This window comes from Echiichthys vipera (genome assembly GCF_963691815.1).
Source record: "Echiichthys vipera genome assembly, chromosome: 19".
In the NCBI taxonomy this organism is placed as follows: Eukaryota; Metazoa; Chordata; class Actinopteri; order Perciformes; family Trachinidae; genus Echiichthys; species Echiichthys vipera.
Genome location: NC_139844.1, coordinates 20,701,680 through 20,719,400, shown reverse-complemented (window position 1 = coordinate 20,719,400; position 17,721 = coordinate 20,701,680). Strand labels below are relative to the sequence as shown.

At 41.3% G+C, this 17,721-nt stretch overlaps 2 protein-coding genes across 3 annotated transcripts; one reads left to right on the top strand and one right to left on the bottom strand.

The window, feature by feature from the left end:
* Positions 1–1,055: 1,055 nt before the first annotated feature.
* On the bottom strand, positions 1,056–3,933 carry LOC310962020 (protein LEG1 homolog; the record flags this gene model as incomplete). Its single annotated transcript, XM_083934361.1, has 8 exons — positions 1,056–1,207; positions 1,297–1,393; positions 1,502–1,643; positions 2,179–2,297; positions 2,546–2,650; positions 2,852–2,925; positions 3,320–3,406; positions 3,636–3,933. 8 exons carry the CDS (start codon positions 3,931–3,933, stop codon positions 1,056–1,058), a joined length of 1,074 nt encoding a protein of 357 aa, XP_083790487.1.
* A 3,271-nt stretch (positions 3,934–7,204) lies between these two features.
* On the top strand, positions 7,205–13,853 carry stx7l (syntaxin 7-like). 2 transcript variants are annotated; one of them, XM_083933549.1, is made up of 10 exons: positions 7,205–7,261; positions 8,613–8,706; positions 8,969–9,038; positions 9,453–9,543; positions 9,928–10,065; positions 10,865–10,911; positions 10,996–11,086; positions 11,202–11,274; positions 11,600–11,682; positions 12,401–13,853. In XM_083933549.1, exons 2-10 carry the CDS (start codon positions 8,622–8,624, stop codon positions 12,494–12,496), a joined length of 774 nt encoding a protein of 257 aa, XP_083789675.1. In that variant the 5' UTR covers positions 7,205–7,261; positions 8,613–8,621; the 3' UTR covers positions 12,497–13,853. The 2 variants fall into 2 exon arrangements, with proteins under 2 accessions (XP_083789675.1, XP_083789676.1); XM_083933550.1 differs by lacking the exon at positions 7,205–7,261 and adding an exon at positions 7,480–7,501.
* Positions 13,854–17,721: the final 3,868 nt, after the last annotated feature.

The window sequence follows — 17,721 nt, the reverse complement described above, 5'->3', positions numbered from 1 at the left end:
GTGCATTTCTTTGTGTAACACTGTAGCTAATGTAATGTGTCCAGGCATATTACAGGCACCATTTCAAATATACATGTTTAATATCTAGTGTATATGAATGGAAATGTTACATTGTTTGTGCCTTGCTCTTGGAAAATTCATGATAGGTTAGCACTTACATTAATTTACCACTAGAGAGTGCTACTGGACTGATGTAGAGTAGATGGACCCTGTACTGAAAAATGTATCTAGGTATATCAAAGAACTGGATTAGTATTACTGACGCATGCATGTGTAAGAAAGATAATATTGTATTTGTTGGTCGAGGTGTATGGAGTCATAGGAGTGCCATAAAAAAAGTATCTGTAAAAGAATAAGACAATTAATGTGGAAATACTGTATCGAGAAATTAATAACATAATAAGTAAATTAAAAAAAATATGAAATATAAAGAGCATTAGAGTACTGAATATCAGAAACAGATAATATAAGCATTTTATTTATATATATTTATTTCATTTATTTTATGCCACTCCTATGACTCCACAGGAGGTGGAGCTATAAACTACTTTATATCCAGTTAGGTAGTTTAACTTATAACAGTGCATCATATTTTAGAAACAAATCACTTATTATTTTGTATTCATAATTTAAATCTGAGAAAAACTAACCCAGAGAACTTTCTGGGTCTTGTCTGCCATATTCTGTACTGTATTTCATTAATGAAAGTGCAGTAACAGTCTTCAACAAAGGAGTACAATAACAATAGTGTTGTTTGGTGCTTTATTGGGGCACACATACAAAAGAGAGGGATCCCAACAAAGACATGCAGATGTTTACCTGCTTTAAACTGTAATCTGGAACCTTCTAAATAATAACATCACTTACTTTTGCAAGTGTCTTAATGAAACCTCCCTCCAAGAAATATACAAAAGTAATCCTGTACTGTGTAAATAAAAAAGAGTCTAATCATACTTTCAGATGAAAAAGTGACTAGCAATTATGTAATTGCTAGTCATATCTCTGTGTGTGTGTGTGTGTGGTGTATGTGTGTGTGTGTGTGTGTGTGTTTTCTCTCAGCAGCTCGTAGTCATTCCAGAGACGATGGTCACAAACGTTCCTGTGGCGTATGAGGGATTCAGGAGGAGCTGCTCCAGCATGTCTCTGCCCTTCTCTCTTGTGGTCACTGAACACATTGCACGTTTCCACAGACGCACCAGTGTCCCACCTGGTGGATGACATGATCACAATCAGCTCGCAAATTCAACCAAACACGCTTTATTACAACATTTGTGTGTGAGCGTGTTTGTGCCCTACCCAGTAGACTGTTGATGTTGTTCATCCAAGAGAAGGTGGACAGTGAGTGGTTCTCCTCGGGAGTCAGATCAGCTATGTTAGGTGCATTGTCGCCCTCCTAGATGTGCAGATATGACAGATGGAACAAAAGTTAGATAAATACACAAATTATGAAAAATATGGCGTAGAAATGAATGAATGGATGGATGCTGATGTAGCTACGTACCTGTAGAAGACGACCTGGAAGGGGGGTTATGAACATTGCAGATCTTGGCAAATTGGATTGGAAATGTGCGGCAGAAACGTACTCGGCCGAGTTCAGCCAGCTCCTCGCAAATGAAACCTCCTTAGAAGAGTAGTGGCTCTGCCTGAAGGAGAGGAGGGAGCAGCTTACTCACTGTGAGTCCCACAACAATCCTGGTTTTTATATTAATTTACTCATTTTGTTTATTTTAATTTTTACTTTTTTGGTCCTTTTGCTGTCTTACCTTGTCATCGGTTAATTTAATTGCTTTTGTTGTTAATTTGTTGTTTTTAATAACATTAAAAGTTTACTTCTTTTAAGCATGACGTGTTGATGTGTATGTATGCATTTCTATGTGCGCTCTTTTTTCTTTGCTCTGTCAAAGCACTTTGTAAACATTGGTTTTCAAAGGTGCTATATAAATAAAGTCATTATTATTATCATTATTAATTATTGTTATCATTATTTAGACTAATATCCAGACAGATAGATAGACAGACAGACAGACAGACAGACAGACAGACAGACAGACAGATAGATAGATAGATAGATAGATAGATAGATAGATAGATAGATAGATAGATAGATAGATAGATAGATAGACAGACAGACAGATAGATAGATAGATAGATGGATGGATAGACGGATAGATAGATTACCTGGAGCTGCATGCAGCAGAGGCATACGTTGAAGCCATCTGGGCATCCCAGTACAGACCCAGGAGAGCGTCTTTCTTCATATTATCAGCGAGAGGAGACTCAGCTGAAGACTTGAGACCCTTTAAACACACACATTTAACATTAAGGAGGTTATTATTATTAATCTATGAAACAGTATCCACTGGTGCATTGGTTTGACTTCACATCAGTGTGTGTGTGTGTGTGTGTGTGTGTGTGTGTTGTGTGTGTGTGTGTGTGTGTGTGTGTGTGTGTGTGTGTGTGTGTGTGTGTGTGTGTGTGTGTGTGTGTGTGTGTATGTGTGTGTGTGTGTGTGTTTGTGTGTGTGTGTGTGTGTGTGTGTGTGTACCTGGAAAAAGGCATCCCACTTAGTCATTGCGTCAGGGTAGACAGCTGCACAGGCGGCATATGTGGTGCAATAGTCCTGTACACCTTCAGGTATTTGCATCTGGACCTAACAGAATCAATATCAATCATCACTACAACAATCTCCATCATCCTGAAAATATCAAAACAATTAGCAGGCTTTTTACGTGAGAAATAAGCACTCAGAAATATCCCATGAGCTCTGCTTTTATTGTTTGTCTGCTGTAGACTCTCGGTCTTGTTTTCAACTGTCTCATTATGTGAGTGTGAGATGCAGCTGCACAAGTACCTGAACTCCTTCTCCCAGGAAGCCCTGCTGTGCAGCAGACAGGAAGGGCAGTACGGAGACAAAGTAGTTCACACCTGGAGGAGAAAGAAATGGTTTTGTTGGGTTTTAGTTGTCTATATATATGTGAATGTGTGTGTGCAAGAGATGTGTTTTGGTGATTCAGTGGTGTGGTGGTTAGCACTGTCGCCCTTCTGTGTGGAGTTTGCATGTTCTCTCTCTCTTCTCCAGCTTGCTCCCACAGTCCAAAGACATGCACGTGTTAGGTTAATTGATGACTCTAGAAAGTGCCCTTAGGATTGAATGTGAGTGTGAATGGTTGTCTGTCTCTGTTTGTCTCTATGTGCCCTGTGATAGACTGGTGTCCTGTCCAGGGTGTACCCGGCCTCGCGCCCGAATTCAGCTGGGATCGATGAAGTTGAATGAATGAAGAGATGTGTATACGTGCACATGTGTGTTTGTCATACTTACAGCTCCACCAGCTCTGGGTAGAAATACACAGAGTATCTCCTGTTTGCAGGCCGCAGGTTGTAACACTGGTTGGGTCAGCAAGACGCCCTACAGAGACAACACATTTTACACAACGCCATCAGTTTGTGTGGAGGTTCTCTGGTAGGTTGTGTTGTTATATTCTACCAGATAAGGACTCGTGATTCTGGGGCTCACATCAAAACATGATTATTTATTCACTTTATTTATTCATATAACTGCTCTTAAATTATTCACTATCCACTTTTGCACCAAATCCCCTCACAGAGAAATAAAAATGAAAATATTTTCATCTTACCTGAGGTTAGCATCCATGCCAGCTGCAGTGGCAGTCCCCATATTGGACTGTCTGTGGCGTTTGTCCCCATGGAGCCCATAAATGGGTCAGTGGCAGCAATCACCAGCCGGTAAAGACTCATGCGGTGAAGGAAGTTCCAGGGGTCGGGGGTCAGGATGCCATTCTGTATGGGCAGGTCAGTTACTTGGGAGGCCGTTTGGGCCCAGAGGACGGGCATGCCATTTTCCAGAACTACAGCAGAGCTGCTAAGAGACACCGCACATGCCAGGAGGAGGCCGAGGACCGCTGAACGCAGCATGACTGAGGAGCCGGGAGGGTCTACTCTGAACTGACTGACCACATAAATACAAGGCTTATATACTCTGATTAAATGTTCTGGAGTGCATTTCACATGGACTTAGCACATGACATGCGGTTCAATGGACCTTCAAATAAAGATAAGATAATGTGTGTTAATAGAGCTCAATACTATGCAAACACTCAGAACAAACGAACAAAAGTCTCTCACACACACACACGCCCACACACACACACACGCACGCGCACGCACACACAAAATCACATATATTGTGAAGAATGAAGGCAACCTAAAAGATAAATCTGTTAACTCAACATGTAGACTTTCACCATGGTCCAAACCTTTATTCTTTATTGATTTATTCATCAGTGCCAAATGTCAACATCTGTCCCTCTGGAAAGTTGTCAGAAATTGCCAATAAAACAACAAATAAAACACATAGGTAAACATTTAAAAGAAAATATTGAACAGCTGAACAGGGTAAAAGAAAAGTGTGTATGCGTACTGTAAAAGGCATTCATTCATTCATTCATCTTCAGCCGCTTGTCCCTGTCGGGGTCACGGGGTGCTGGAGCCGAACCCAGCTGACATCGGGCGTGAGGCGGGGTCCAACCTGGACAGGACGCCAGTCTATCACAGGGCACATAGAGACGAACAGAGACAGACAACCATTCACACCTACGGGTGATTTTAGAGTCATCAATTAACCTAACACGTGTATGTCTTTGGACTGTGGGAGGAAACTGGAGAACCCGGAGAAAACCCACGCAGACACAAACAATGTTCAGCCGACAATCAGCACAATTGGCACAAGCAGTTAAAACATGACAACATAAAATCACATTACATCACAGACAGGCTGTGAAGAGGTACTGTATCATGGCAGATCTGGTCAGGTCCTTTATGGCCAAGTTTTAAGGTTATCTGCAAAGAAACAAGAAGAGTTGCTATGCTGTATATTTAAGGGAATATAAGAAGACAAGCTAAATCAATGGCAAATGGATTTAAATTTCAGCTAAAGCTTTGAGAATCTTATTCCATTCACAATGGCCAATTTAATGCACGATATCCTCTTCTTATGCTGTTTGGTTTACATTTCCTGTACTGTGCTTACATGATTAAATCTATAGGATTATTGGTTCTTGTTTGACCAGATTGAAGTCGTAGAAAGAGTAACTGTATGTCGGTCAACAGGGGTAAATGCACCTCTGTAGATGTGAGTGACCGCCATATACTGTGTCCTGAAAGACACTGAGACACAGGGACCGATTTTTAGGCCCCCACAGTTCATAAGACCGAGATAACACAGGATCTGGCCTCCATGTTGTACCTGAAAACAGGATCAACACGTACATCTAAATAACTAGAAATAGCATATGTTCCATGCACTGGTGGACTCTGGACACTGGAGAATGAGATGCAATGCCATAGGCTGCCCTACATGCAGGAGAACTTTCTGCGCATTGGTGCGCCACCGCAACCGCTGGTTCCATGTGACTTTCATCATCCCATACACTAGTTACAAAAGGTCAACGCGTTATAGACAATGTACTGTACAGGCAAGCCGATATGCGGTCTTGTATTTGCATAATGTTTGACCTTCATTTTATTTCACCAATCACAGACGCCCAGCAGCTGGGGTCCTGGCAGGCTTTTGTACTGACCCACACTGAACAGATGTAGGTGAAAGGGAGGACTTCCAAGAGCTGGAGTCTATCACTGTGTGATTAACCTGTCTGACCTGTCTGCTGCTGGTGTACCCGTGACACATAAACTATCATTAGTCTTATAAACTATAACATTTGTAGCCATAAAGACACCATCAGTGGTATGTCTCGCTGTATCGCAGCTGTTATTAACGCTATTCATCATTGATCATGTTTGCCACCTTAATTATTATCATTGTCATATTCTGTCACCTTAGCTGTGCTTGTTTCTACTATTCTACTTTATTAACTGCCATAACATATAAGTCATATTCACATTACTATAGATATTATTATAGTTGATGTTACTTTTGTGGTTGCTTGCATCTCTGGAAGTGTCTCTTTGTCTGTCTTTGTCTCTCTCTGTCCATCTGTCCGTCTTTTCTCTCTTTCTCTCTTCTTTTCTTCCTCCCAACCAGTCAAGACAGACTTTTCGTTGCCACTGTACTAATCGGGGGAATTGTTGGGTCTATGTAAATCATGAATAAGTCATAGAGTGTGGTCTTTACCTACTCTGTAAAGTGTCCTGAGATAACTTTGGTTATGATTTGGCACCGTGAATAAAATTGAATTGAATTGAACCAGCATTACCTGGGTGCCTAAATGGCACTTACTGGAGCACACACAGGTTTGCAGAGTTATTATAAGCAGGTCTGTGGCAGAGATTTTAGTTGTGTCTAAGTGTCTAAGTCTCGACCAAACCTGCACCTGCGCCATTTCTGGAAAATGTAGACCAGACACAAAAAGGCCTGTAACCACTTATTATTATTATTATCTGGAGACAGAGGTGTTTACAGGTTGGTTTAAGTTAAAGCAGCAATACTGCAATTGATAATACCTTGTCCCTCTGCTGTCAGGCACAAGACTCTGCAGCATCAGGACCAGCGCTGCAAGGTTCTTTCCCCAAGCTGTCAGACTTTCAACACTATATAAAAGCTTCTAGGTTTTCCTTATTCACTGCAGCTATTTCTGACATGTTTCTTGTTTTTGTTGAACCTCGGTATTAACATACCATCATGATGCATTTTGTATATTTGTGTGTATTCTTGTATATGCTCGCGTTAACATTGTGACAAATAAAAACTTGAAACCCGAACTGGAAGCTCGTCTATAAGAATGCATCATATCTAATAAGCGAAGCACACGTTTCGTATGTAAAACATTTGATGTAACTAGCGACAACGAAGAAAAAAACAATAAGTGCAATAAGTATAAAGCAGCCTACTGGAAAAACTGGTGTAGAAACAAGTACGCCTACATCAGAATTGTACTTAAGCTGTTATTTAAATCCATGTTATTCACCTATATTCCACTGTTTCCTTCAGAGAGCTCTGAAGTTGGAGGAATAAATTACTAATACTTGAAGCTGATTCTGATATTTATGAACTATAAATATGCAGTTTCAACATTACGGACAAGCCATAATACACTAAGGTGTCATATAATCTGTTTTCAGGGATTTTGATTGTTGTTGTTGCTTCATACAGCATTGCCCTGCTTTGTCATAAAGTAATAGAGCCCAGTGATTTGGCCCTCACACTGCAGACATCATGTGACAGGGGAGGGGCAGAGAATCCGGAAACACACCGCTGCTGCTGCTGCTGCTGCAAGTCACAAGAAAGGTAACAAATCTACATTTTTACTGAACACTTAGGAAGGACTCACAACACAGACTGGGTAGCATTATAACCACTACCGTGTTATGCCCTTTTTCTTCACGAGCGAAGAAATGGAAAGTGTTTTTTTTCCGGAGAGAGAGAAAGCTTGAGGTTGTGCTGCTACTTTGATTCCAACTTAATGACTTGTGCACCCGCTGGAGTCAACGGAGGAATAAAGCTCACTCATAGACAGCTTCAACCCGGGTAATAACACGCGCTTTATCGGTAAACAGCGACAGTTCGGGGTCTCGTGTTGTTGTTATTGGGGAGATTCTGTGATTTCCGCATTTTTCTCGCTGCCAGCGAATGCAGCCTGTTAGTAAAGGGACAAACACACGCGCTCGCGCACAAGAGCGCACAGGGGGGGTCGCGACAACTTTCATTAAAGTGTAAGTCATGATTCAGTGTTTAAAGATGCTTCAGTATCGGCTGGAGAGACTCGGTTGTGACAGTTTCCCAACAGCTGGTGGATTTGCATACTGGCCACGGTTCCAGTCCTGTTGAGTCAACAGTACAGGAAGTCTGTTTGACTGAGCTTTAGTAAACACTCCTCACCCAGCCCTGTTACACATTAGGCCTTATATACAGTAAAGAAGTGCAGATGCCTCTTCAAAAAATGTAGCCTTTTACAAATGCATTTGAAATTGAGAAGACTTTAAGGAGACTTAAGGGTTGAATGTGTAGAATCTTCATTAAAAGTTATATGTAAAAAAACAAAAAGGGGTACAGAATGAAAGTATTGCTCTTCCATAAACAAGTATTTCGTCTGAATTCATATTTAGTTTTTTTGGACGGGTTTGACGATGACTTCCTGTCACGTTCTGTTTACATTGTACCAGCCAATAGCGTTGGGCGTTGCTGGTTGCCAGGGTTGTCTGTTGTTGGGTGCAGCTACTGTAGGCTGGCACTGGGTGAAATCGTCTTTGCCAATCCTGCAGCTGCTTATTTGTCCCAGCAGCTGAGTGACCGGAGACGGGCAAAAACTAGAGTCAATATAGGCCAAGCATTCACTCCATGGACTGAGATAAAGGTCATTAAAACGCACGCCCAAATGGCTCCATTCGGTGTGTGTTGGTTGATTACTAATGATGAGATCACACCCATTTGTAATCATTTTTGGATGTTTTTCTTCCCCTTCAATGCAAATATATTAAGGTATAAGGTTAAAACTAAGTCAACAAATGCTTTCAGCCCAGGTGCCCATAGGTGATTTCACATCAGTCACCAACCCACTGAAATAACCGCAGTAACTATGGTAACAGACTCATGATTGAATGCGGTGACAGACTGTGTTGCTGCGTGTCCCCCTCCACAGCTCTCCATCATGGCCTACCGGGCTGGGATGCAAGAGGAGCCCAGTGCTTTGGTTCATAACATCAGCTCCAACGTCCAGAAGCTGACACTGCTGAGTAATACACACACACACACACACACACACACACACACACACACACACACACACACACACACACACACACACACACACACACACACACACACACACACACACACACACACACACACACACACACACACACACACACACACACACACACACAGAAGAAGTCCTCATCAACTGTAACATTGTATTATACCCACTTCACTGTGAGCATCATTGTAGACACGTGGTGATCTTTTAGATAAACAAATGCACTCTTTGTTCCTCCCCAGCCTCGGAGCTACAGAGGGCAGTTTCTCAGCTGGGAACAGAGCAGGACAGCAGCCAGCTACGAAACACGCTGTGAGTTATGGGACACAAAGGTCTAGACCAGGGGTTTCAAACAGATCCAGTAAAGGGCCGCTGCGGCTGCAGGTTTTCATTCTAACTACGCAAAAACACACCTGGTCCAACAAAAGTCGAGTCGGGTGTGTTCTGGCTTGGTTGGAATGAAAACCTGCACCTACAGCGAACCCTTGACACATGTGGTCAAGACTGGGTCTGTCTGAAAGTGTTCAAGAGATCAGTACATTATTATATTGGGTCGATACGGATAATGCATTTAAACTAATAAAACGTGTGCGTGTGCGTGTGTGTTCAGCAGGGTCCCCTGATATCTAATTCTTTGCCATTTCTCCTCTCAGCAATCTGTTTTTTTTTGTAATGTGTGTTCAGTATTTTTCTACTTTAACAACAAAAATAAAATTTGGTCACTAGGCAACAGAAACAGCACCAAGGGAACCAGCTAGCAAAGGAGACTGACAAACTAATCAAGGCATTCAGTGCACTTCCTGTTGGCCCTGATCAGGTACTGAACTCTTCATTTCTTAATTCTTTTGGGGTTTTTTAAAAACATAAAAGCATGTAAACATGTTTAAGGAGGAAACCCAAAATACAAGTATTATTTGAATGATTGATATGCCCCATAGGGACCACAGTGAAATTGGCTTTTGGGCTTCGTTGTGTCATCCCTGTCTATTTGTATTTGATGTATTTTAATGTATGACACAGAATCCTGTGTCCTGTTTTAATCATTAATGGTGAAATATAATCAAAATCAGCCTGATAACGAGCATAATATGTCACCTTTACCTATTGTTGGAAGTCATAATTTCCCTGCTCGTTCACACTGGTTTGTTTCCCAAAGTTCTGTAGGTTTTCTTTTAACATTTCTATTGTTTGTTTGTTTTAGCGGCAGAGGAAGATACAGAAAGAACGTCTGGTGAATGACTTCTCCGCTGCGCTCAACAGCTTCCAGAAGACCCAGCGACTGGCGGCCGACAAAGAGAGAGACTTTGTGGCCAGAGTCAGAGCCAGCTCCAGGGTGTCTGTGAGTAACCTGCTGCTGTGCCTACAAGGTCACAAGGTCAGGGGGTAGACCAGTGACATAGATGGTGATTAAATAATATATTAGTGACCAACAATCCATATGTCAGTGACTTATAATCAATACATTTATGTTTATGTTGCTTTATGCTATGTTAGTTAAAAGTGGCTTTTTGTCAGGCCAATACTTCCTAAACAAGGAATGTTAAGGTTTTATGCGCCTTTTTTATGAATCATATTTTATTTATAAGATTTTTAAACATACAAAAATAATAAATGGGCGACAAGGTGGTGTGGTGGTTAGCAACGTGCTAGCATGTGATAGACTGGCGTCTACCATCTCTCACACACACACACACACACACACACACACACACACACACACACACACACACACACACACACACACACACACACACACACACACACACACACACACACACAGCCTTCTTTTGGAGATGAGATCGGAGGGAGTTCTCTCCTTTTTCATATTTCTTTGAACTGAGAGAATTTTCACAGGATGTAGCTTTCGCATCACTTTGGCAACTCTGTCCCCACACCGCTTATCTCGCTGCACTGAAAAGTATCTGTGTGTCCTGCAACAGTGCTGATAAGAAGGAACAGTTCCTTACTGCTTTAAATGGTTGGTGAGGAACATATCTTGGCTGGGGGAGCTCTTATAGCGCCCTGTACACGCTGAATCATAGCCAAAATCACAGCAAAAAACGTCCTCTGTGGTATAATTGCACCAACAAACACATAACTACTGTGTGTTCATTCAACCTCTTCATTTCCTCTAATAGGGAGGACAGCCCGATGATGGCTTCGGAAATATGCCTGCGTTCCTTAGGTAGGTCCACTATTTCTGATCTCATTATATTCGTTATTATTGTTACTAGTATTGTGATTATTTCATCTGTATCGTCCCTTGCAGTGATTCACAGGTGCAGGCTCAGACTGAAGCCATCACCGAAGAAGACCTGAGGCTGATTCAGGAGAGAGAATCGTCCATCAGGCAGTTAGAGGTACAGATTTAGATGGAAGTGTCTATGCCAGCGTGTCGGCTAATATCTCAGTATCTCATCAACTCCGTGTTGCCCTTTCACACGAACCGTCTCTCTTTTATGTTGCTGGATTCAGTCGGACATCACGGACATCAATGACATCTTCAAGGACCTGGGGATGATGGTGCACGAGCAGGGGGACATGATAGGTGAGCTTCTGTCACCTGCTCGTAGATTTCTTGTCTGCTCCTCTGATAATGTAACAACTTAGAACTGAAACAGATAAGGAAACTCCACCAAAAAAAGACACAAAACCACAAAACAATAGTTTAATTTTAATAAGGAGAAACACAATCATAATATTAGGTAAATAAAGAATAATGAATATGAATATGACCTTGTCCATGTGATCTTCTCTGCTGATCTGTCTACATATTTAATGACTGAGAAACTAGTTTGTAGATTCATGCCGTATTCCCCCCTTCCTCGCACCTGCTGCATGTAAAGTGTGTGTGTTTCCTGTGTGTTCTGCAGACAGTATAGAAGCCAATGTGGAGAATGCAGATGTGAGTGTCCAGAGCGCCACCCAGCAGCTGGCACGGGCTGCAGACTACCAGGTAAAACTGGATAGGACAGAGAGGATGATCAACAGAATAGAGGAAAGACAGATGCGCAAAGAAGGGAATACGTATAAAGGAACAAGGAGAGGATTAGAAGAGGCATTCAAATGTATAAATGTTACAGGGGAAATATGAGGCACTGACGTGATCCGTCTTTCTAAAATAAATAAATCAGTAAGTATCCGTGATCCTTTAGTGAGAACGGTCCAGGTAATTTATTGTGGACCAGTTAATACAGCCTGCACTTCCAAGACAAACTGCATTATCAATTATCATTATCATAATTATCAATATGCACATTGTGAAGCTGGCACCAAGCACAGGCTACAAAGACAGGTTAAAAAAAATGCTGCACAAGCCTTCACGCCATGTTGCGTTTTCAGCTGTTAGAGAAGTAAGCTTGCAACTAGTGGACCAAATCAGCAATCTAAGCAAGAGTCTCTGGGGTAACACTGTTTGCATGTTTGACTCCTCCACCCCTGCACAAGGACTCCCTTGTGTAACCAAGTTCTTTGGGAAGTAGAACGTAGATAAAGAGGCGTAAATGAGAAAAGAAAAAAAGGCTGAGTCACAAGGTGATCCGATTGAGTCACTTTAAATCATCAGCCTCTTGGAGTGAAACACATCCATCTCTCCATTAAAATGCAGATTATATCTAATACTTATTTAATACACAAATAACCACTCTGTGTTTTATCCCCCCCCCCCCCCCCAGCGGAGCTCCCGGAAGAAGATGTGCATCCTGATGATAGTGTTAGCTGTAGCTTGTACTATTATTGGACTCATTATCTGGGGTGCTGTCAAGAAATGAGGTGCTTCTTATTCCTCCTCTCCTCCACCTCTCTCCATTCGAGCCTGGACAAAAGATGAAGCCCCGTTCTTCTTCTGCTCCTCATTCTCCCCCCACACACACACACATACACACATACACACACACAAGGGGAGTCATTGGGACTGTCAGTCTTCCTTTGTCTTGATTATATTTTAAGATATTGCAGTCGTCATTGATAGGGCCGCACACTCCTTCACTGTGAAAACAAAACTAGCACTGGAAGCTTTATCGTTATAATCAGCTTTAATTGAATCATTTGTGTCCGATTTTAGGTAATGATTTACTTCAACAGGGAAGCTGAAATGTAAGGTGTAAACAGCCGTGTTGGCATCAGCAGCAGAAAGTTGCTGTAGACAGGTTAGAGGGGCTTAAGTCATAGCGCTGCCGCTGCTTTCTTTTTATCAGGTCAGATAATAAAATACCCACATGCCAAATGTTACTCAGCATTTAAACTATGAATCAAGTGCACTTTGTAAATCCACACTTGGTCCATGGCACTGCAAAAATGAAATTAAATCTTTTTTTAATCTATGATCTCCTGTATTTTAGGTTATAATTAAAATGAATAGTTTATTTCTATTTACATCCCAATGATAAATCCATACTAAATCTCGTGATCAGGAACTTTACAACACTCATTCATCTTTCATAACGTCCATTTATAACCAGCCATTCCAAGTTATTAGAAGATTTTGCTTTTTTTTTTTTTTTATGCTGCATAGTTCAGAGAGGTTGCATCGTTGTAAGAAAAAATCCTGTTTTATTAAATTAAATGACCTATTACATTACAGATGAGCACACACAAAGTATATAAATGCAAGTTTTTTTTAGTTTGTTTTAACTTACTGTACATGGGCATGCTTCATTTAAATGCACTGCACACCACACACACCACACGTGTCTTCAATTATCTGGCTGATTGGAGCAGCTGTCACTTGGAAGGCGTAGCCATAGCTACGTCAATCAGTCATGGTCCAGAGGAGAGACTTAATCAGCCAAATTAAGTGAAAACACCTGTGTGCGGATCGACTCAGTCAGTTATTGTTTTTGTGTGACTGACAACCCACAGTAACCGTCTTTATCTCGTTAGTCCTGCTATGAACAAACCATATTTGTTGTTAACCAAAGCAAAGCAAAGTAAGTGTAAGCAAACACTAATAATTATTTGCAACAGCTATTTGACCTTGATGTAAAAAATCATGATCACATGTATATATTTAGTACTGAGATTTCGCTGCCTACCATGTGCTGAATACATTTCCTGAATGTACTGAACCTGAAATAAGAAGTGATTTTTATAAAAATGTAATTCTTTTATTCTTCAATTAAATTCTGAATCACCACAAAGAGTCATTCATTCATTCATCTTCAACCGCTTATCCCGGGGTCGGGGTCGCGGGGGGGCTGGAGCCGATCCCAGCTGACATCGGGCGTGAGGCGGGGTACACCCTGGACAGGACGCCAGTCTATCGCAGGGCACATAGAGACAAACAGAGACAGACAACCATTCACACCTACGGGTGATTTAGAGTCACCAATCTACCTAACACGTGCATGTCTTTGGACTGTGGGAGGAAACCGGAGAACCCGGAGAAAACCCATGCATACACAGGGAGAACATGCAAACTCCACACAGAAAGGCCGGGATGCGAACCTGGAACCTTCTTGCTGTGAGGCGACAGTGCTAACCACTAAAGTTCATTATTTGTGCTCCATCATAAATGTCACTCTGGTCTTAGGAAGTCCTTTAAGTATTTGTGCATAACTACATTGTTCCAAGTACTGCATCTTTGGGTTGCGTCTGTTCTCTGGTGTTCATTCTTCAAGATTCAAGATTCAAGAAGCTTTATTTATCCCGAGGGAAATTATTTTGCAACAGTTTCAATACAAAGAAAAGAAAGGATCAGAGTAACAATAAGCATAAACATAAATCAAATCAAAATAAAGCTAACATCAAATAAATCAAGCAATGAACTAAGTGTGACAGAGTGCAACAGACATCGTGGTTAAGCGTAGGTTTATACAATATACAACAATACGCGCTGTGCAGTTTAGTAGCAGATTGAAATGAAATAAGTACAAACTAATAAGTGAGTACTTATTCTGTAGCTGGTTTTACATTCAAAGTTATGAATGGCAGACTGGTAAGTTTCTAGATGACATTCAGTGGACTGGTTGCTTTTCATGTCATTTGGTGCTTATTTATTTAAGGGCTTTTAGGATTGAATGTCACTCCATGGTCAGGAATTTGGATAGGACTAGAGGCTCAATCTGTAATGGTCTTTCCACCCTCAGCAACTGTTGATGACATCTTTCTTACCCTTGATTAAGACATTTACCATTCAGTTCAGGACAGTATATTGTGGCTAATCCTGGAAAGAACATGTGTGCTCCGTTGCCTTCCCTTGGATAACATAAAGGTTAAAATAAGGTTTTTAGGCCCAATTACCATTTTGACATATTTAATGAAAGGACACATGATGTAGTGGCCGAACTTTGTTGCAAAACTGCAGTTGTGTATTGAAGACAGTCATCAACTGCATTTGCAAGAGCATCTTCCTGTTTTTTTGAGAACAGCATTAACTCAGCATTTTGCGCACATAAGAACAGGCCTTTGTTCTCAAGGACAATGGCCGGGCCACACGTCTTGCATTAGTAGCACATGTGCGTTGCTAACCTGTTGATTTTTTCTGTGGCTCCAATGTTAACGGGTTGGAGCAGCATAGCTGTGGAACCCCTAGGCCAGGGGTGTCCAATCCTGCTCCTGGAGGGCCACTGCCCTGCCTATTTTAGGTTTCTTACTGCTCTAACACACCTGAGTATAACAAATAACAAACCTGTGACAAACTTCAGCTCATCATTAGAATCAGGTCTGTTGGAGCAGGAAAAACCTAAAACATGCAGGGCAGTGGCCCTCCCGGAGCTGGAGTGGGCAAACATGATGTAGGAAGGCAGGCAGCGCTCCAACGTGCGTGTGTGCGTGCATGCGTGTGTGTGTGTGTGTGCGCGTGTGTGCGTGCGTGCGTGACCAGTTTCAGCAAGGTAGCCACCACACATTGCTCATGAAGGTTGTGTGGCTTGGCATTAAGATCGAACCTTATTAAAAGCTGACTGCAGCTAATTAAATGTCTCATTAATTGTTGGGGCTTAGCCAAACATTAAATGTTGTCATCTGCATAAATGTGAAAAAATCTAGCAACCTTAAGCCCAGAAAAGCACTATATGAATACAATGCAATACCATTATTATGATGATAATTATTATAACATTTCACATGTCACAAAATAGAAGGATACCTAGCACATCCATAACTTAAGACGGGGCATAGGAAAGGGAAGAGTAAATAAAAAAAAGTTGAATCCCAGCATAGTCCCAAAAATAGTTTTAAAATAGCAACGTTTGTATTTACTAAACGATTTTAACAGTTAAAGTGTGCAGGGGTTCAACTTTTTTGGTAAATCACAAATCATATTTGTATTATTCAAATTTAAAACAAAAACTGCATATAAATAAAAGAAGCCCAACGACAGACCCCTGTGGTACACCTTTTTGTGAAAACAAAAAAGTTAAAAAGCACATATGTCACCTCCTTGCTTACCCCACACACTGGAAAAAAAAGTTTCAGGCAGCCATGACAGGTTGAGATCAAGGATCAGACAGGAGCTAGCTTGTATATGTCAGAACAGGTCGTGTTGGAGTTGGACTGGGAAGTGGAAGTAACAGGCTGCTGTGACGCAGAAGGCAAAAGTTTCCTTGGCAGAGTCGGAGATGTGGAGGAATTGGACACAGTGTTGTAAATACATCACTCGGGCAGAGAACAGGTTGAACCAGGGCGTCAGTAGGACAGGGAGTATTTTTGGGCTGGTAACACACAGAAAGTAGCAGGTTGCTGCAAAGAGCTGAGCAGGATTTTCCTTCCAAACAGAAATGTCACAGCTGAGAAGGAAGAGGAAAATTTGACGAGGTGCAAAGTTACTGCAAAGGAAACGAAGTTTGGTTTGAGGTGAATAAACACATAGGGAATAATTAGGTTGTTTTTTCAGTTGACACACCATTTTCCTTTACATTAATTTTACTGCTTCATTTAAGAAATGAACAACAAATGTGGTTCTAGCTGATGTGGATCGAGGCGAAACTAGAAGGTTGAAATAACCTGTTTATGTGCCTCCTTCCTTTTAACGGCATTTTATGTGTCTGGAGCACCGAGGCTGATTTTATCTGCTGATGTTATTGTACATAGAAGTTTCACTTGACTGTGAAACACTGAGCTCACTGAGGAAATACGTTTATATTAGTTTTCCTTTCCGTTAGTAAGTTAAAAGTAGATGAAAGATTATGAAATATTTACCTTGAAGGTGAACTCTGGGGCAAGAACCCAATATACTAATTCAATTTATTTTTTTTCAACTAATTTTTTTAAAATTTCATGTCACTTTTGTGCATGTTTAGAGGAGGATTAGCATCCACATCAACGGAGGCTAAACATCAAAATGTTTGAGAAGTAGCGCTACCTCAACTCCAAATGAGTTATTTTAAGGTGCTCTTTGGATAATGTTACATGTACCAAAGCCAGAAGAAATCTCCACTCTCTTATTACATTGCCTTTATTGTAGCGGAATAGTCACTTAGACCTAAAAATAAACCCTGACGTGTTTCGGCATTGAGCCTTCCAGTCAAAAAAAAGAAAGAAACAGAAGCTAATAGGGATCATAAACTGCCAACAACTGACATAGTGGAAGACACATGACTCTTTCAATAAGAAACAGATATATCTTCTAAGAAATGATCTAAGAAATGCTCATACTGCACTACTAATCAAATCATACATTTCCTTAAATGTGCACTTGATGATTGGTCGTGTTGAAATTTGGAAAAAAAAAAAAAAGTCTCAACTGTGACTGTGGCTCAGTGTTAGAGTGGGTCATCCTCCCTTTGAGAGATTGGCGGTTCGATCCCCACCTCCCTCGGTCCACATGTCGAAGTGTCCTTGGGCAAGGCACTGAACCCTGAATTGCTTTCCCTGCTGTGCATGAGTGTGTAAATGTGATGTGAATGGTCAGATTAGGTTAGATGGTATGAAGATGTCCACTGCCATCTGGGTGAATGTCTGTGTGAATGGGTGAATGTGACAAACACTGTGAAAGCGCCTTGAGTAGTCAGAAGACTAGAAAGGCGCTTTATAAGTACAAGTCCATTTACCATTT